This window comes from Engraulis encrasicolus, chromosome 15 (assembly GCF_034702125.1).
Source record: "Engraulis encrasicolus isolate BLACKSEA-1 chromosome 15, IST_EnEncr_1.0, whole genome shotgun sequence".
NCBI lineage: Eukaryota > Metazoa > Chordata > Actinopteri > Clupeiformes > Engraulidae > Engraulis > Engraulis encrasicolus.
This window is the reverse complement of record NC_085871.1, coordinates 20,930,922-20,933,421: the sequence shown is the minus strand read 5'-3', so window position 1 is coordinate 20,933,421 and position 2,500 is coordinate 20,930,922. Positions and strand designations below refer to the sequence as shown.

At 45.3% G+C, this 2,500-nt stretch overlaps 1 protein-coding gene across 1 annotated transcript in view; it reads left to right on the top strand.

The window, feature by feature from the left end:
- The window catches only part of celsr1a (cadherin EGF LAG seven-pass G-type receptor 1a), a 174,602-nt gene that overhangs the window by 148,172 nt on the left and 23,930 nt on the right, over positions 1 to 2,500 (top strand). The window contains exons 23-24 of the mRNA XM_063217224.1: positions 67 to 279; positions 1,219 to 1,402. Coding sequence (XP_063073294.1) covers positions 67 to 279; positions 1,219 to 1,402 — 397 coding nt within the window. The remainder of the gene's footprint in view (positions 1 to 66; positions 280 to 1,218; positions 1,403 to 2,500) is intronic.

The following is a 2,500-nucleotide window of genomic DNA, read 5'->3' as shown; positions in this document are numbered from 1 at the left end:
TCTCTCTCTCTCTCTCTCTCTCTCTCTCTCTCTCTCTCTCTCTCTCCATCCCCTCCTCCCCACCAGAATGACCAGCTGCAGCAGAACCGCTCTCGTCTGGACGGCGAGCGTTGTAAGGAGCTGGCGCGCTCCCTCCAGAATGCCACCAACAGCACGGCCGGAGTGTTCTACGGCAACGACGTGCGGGTGGCATCCCAGCTGCTACGCCACCTGCTGGAGTACGAGAGCCAACGCACAGGCTTTCAGCTCTCTGCCACCCAGGATGCCGACTTTAACCAGGTAAGACATGCATATACAGTACAGTACACACACAAAATAACTTGCACATACATGCACGCACACACATGCACACACACGCGCGCACGCACACACACACACACACACACACACACACACACACACCCACACACACACACACACACACACACACACACACACACACACACACACACACACACACACACACACACACACACACACACACACACACACATACTCTGTCTCTCTCTCGTTCTCTCTCTCTCTCTCTCTCTGTTAGAGGAAGTGGGTAGCCCCATCACACACCCAAATACACACGCACACACGCACTAACACTCAAGGTCAGATTAGACTTCAGCAACTGCGCGCGTCAAAAGTCGCTTTGCCACGAACCAACTGTGCATTCATGCATCTGCGCGCGAGGTCTCGTCGCGAGCCACATTTGAAATAGCGCGATTACCTTCACTACATTGCAAACACTGCGGCCATTATTAAGCAATGTTGCTTTCTAGCCCAGTTAGCTAAGTATTTTCACACAAACTGCAAAGGCACTGGAATTTTGACATACCCAATCTGTTTTCACATGCAGAAAATGCAAGCATCTAAACAGTTGATGCATTGTTTGTTGTATTGTTTGTGTATTTCCACACATTTCCACACAGGGCATTAATATAGTTTTTAAACAGAATCAGCATTGCTCTCGCAAACCACCGGCATTGCGCTGCCGCAAGAACAAGGAAGTAGCGAGACGACCAATCATAGCGCCTTTTTGTCTGCGTCCTCCGCGTCCATCCGACGGATAGTTAGAATTTTTTCGAGGCGCTCGACGACGGGCGCAGAGCCTCTGCGCGGGGGGCGTGGACTCGCACAGACACAAGATGGAGTCTCTGCGTCCGAAGCATAAATCTAGCTTGACACTAACACTAACACTGACGCACACTCTCTCTGTCTCTGTTCTAGAACATAGTGGAAGCGGGTAGTACCATCCTCCACCCGGACACCAGGCTGCACTGGGAGCACATCCAGCGGACGGAGGGGGGCACAGCACATCTACTGCGCAGCTTTGAGGACTACACCCAGACACTGGTGAAGAACATGAGGAAGACCTACCTCAAGCCCTTCACCATCGTCACAGAGAACATGAGTGAGTACACACATACACACACACACACACACACACGCACGCATCTCTCTCTCTCTCTCTCTCTCTCTCTCTCTCTCTCTCTCTCTCTCTCTCTCTCTCTCTCTCTCTCTCTCTCTCTCTACAGTACAAATACACATAAATACAAAAAAGTCACGTGCCTTCAACATTATACTGTATATACTACGTACAAAGCGGATTCCAAAAAAGTTGGGACACTTGGTATTTTGTGAATAAAATCAAAATGCTGGCATTTTCAAAACATTCAATATGTTAATAAGGTAGAGCATTGTGTACAGACAACATATCAGTTGTTAAAGCCAAGCAGAATGATTGTTTTGGGGTAATTATGTGATCATTTAAAATTTCACCCTTGCAACAAATTCCAAAAAAGTTGGGACAGGGCCAATAAAATGCTTTTTATGTTGGATAAGACTAAACACAACACAAGGGAGGAGACTTAACATTTAAATACTTTGACTGATGGCATGATTTTATTTAAAAATTTTTTTGATGTGCTAGACATGATTTCAGCAGCTCAACTGATAGGTGTGTTCTTCGACTTGTTTACCTTCTTGTTATGCTTAATACGTGGCATATCCTCACTGCAAGAAAACAATTTTGTCACCTGTTTACTCTTATGATGGAACCACACTGTTGGAAAATAGTAGAGATTGAAATTTTTCATCATTGTGGGGCAATTTCTAAAGACTGCTCCAAAATATAATGCCTTGGTAGCTATGTATGCTGTTTAAAGTCTGAATATATCATTCAGCCCTCATTTTAATGCTCTACATGAGTAAGAAGACCATAACCAAGGCATCTCTGCACCCCTTTACCATCATATATGCAGTCTTTCAGACTGACCACTAAATCAAGCTGAAGTATTCATTTTCTTCATAACCTGGAGGGTGCATGACTCCATGATTTTAAAAAAGAATGACATAATTTCCATTCTATAATCAGAGGACAGTTTCACATGTCTCCTAGGTCCATCTAGAATGAGCTTTGCCACTTGCAGCACTGTCTAATGTCTGCATCATGTGCCTTAATCAAGTGTTGTGTTTATGGTCATTTTTTCAACAGCTGTCATTGTTGGAG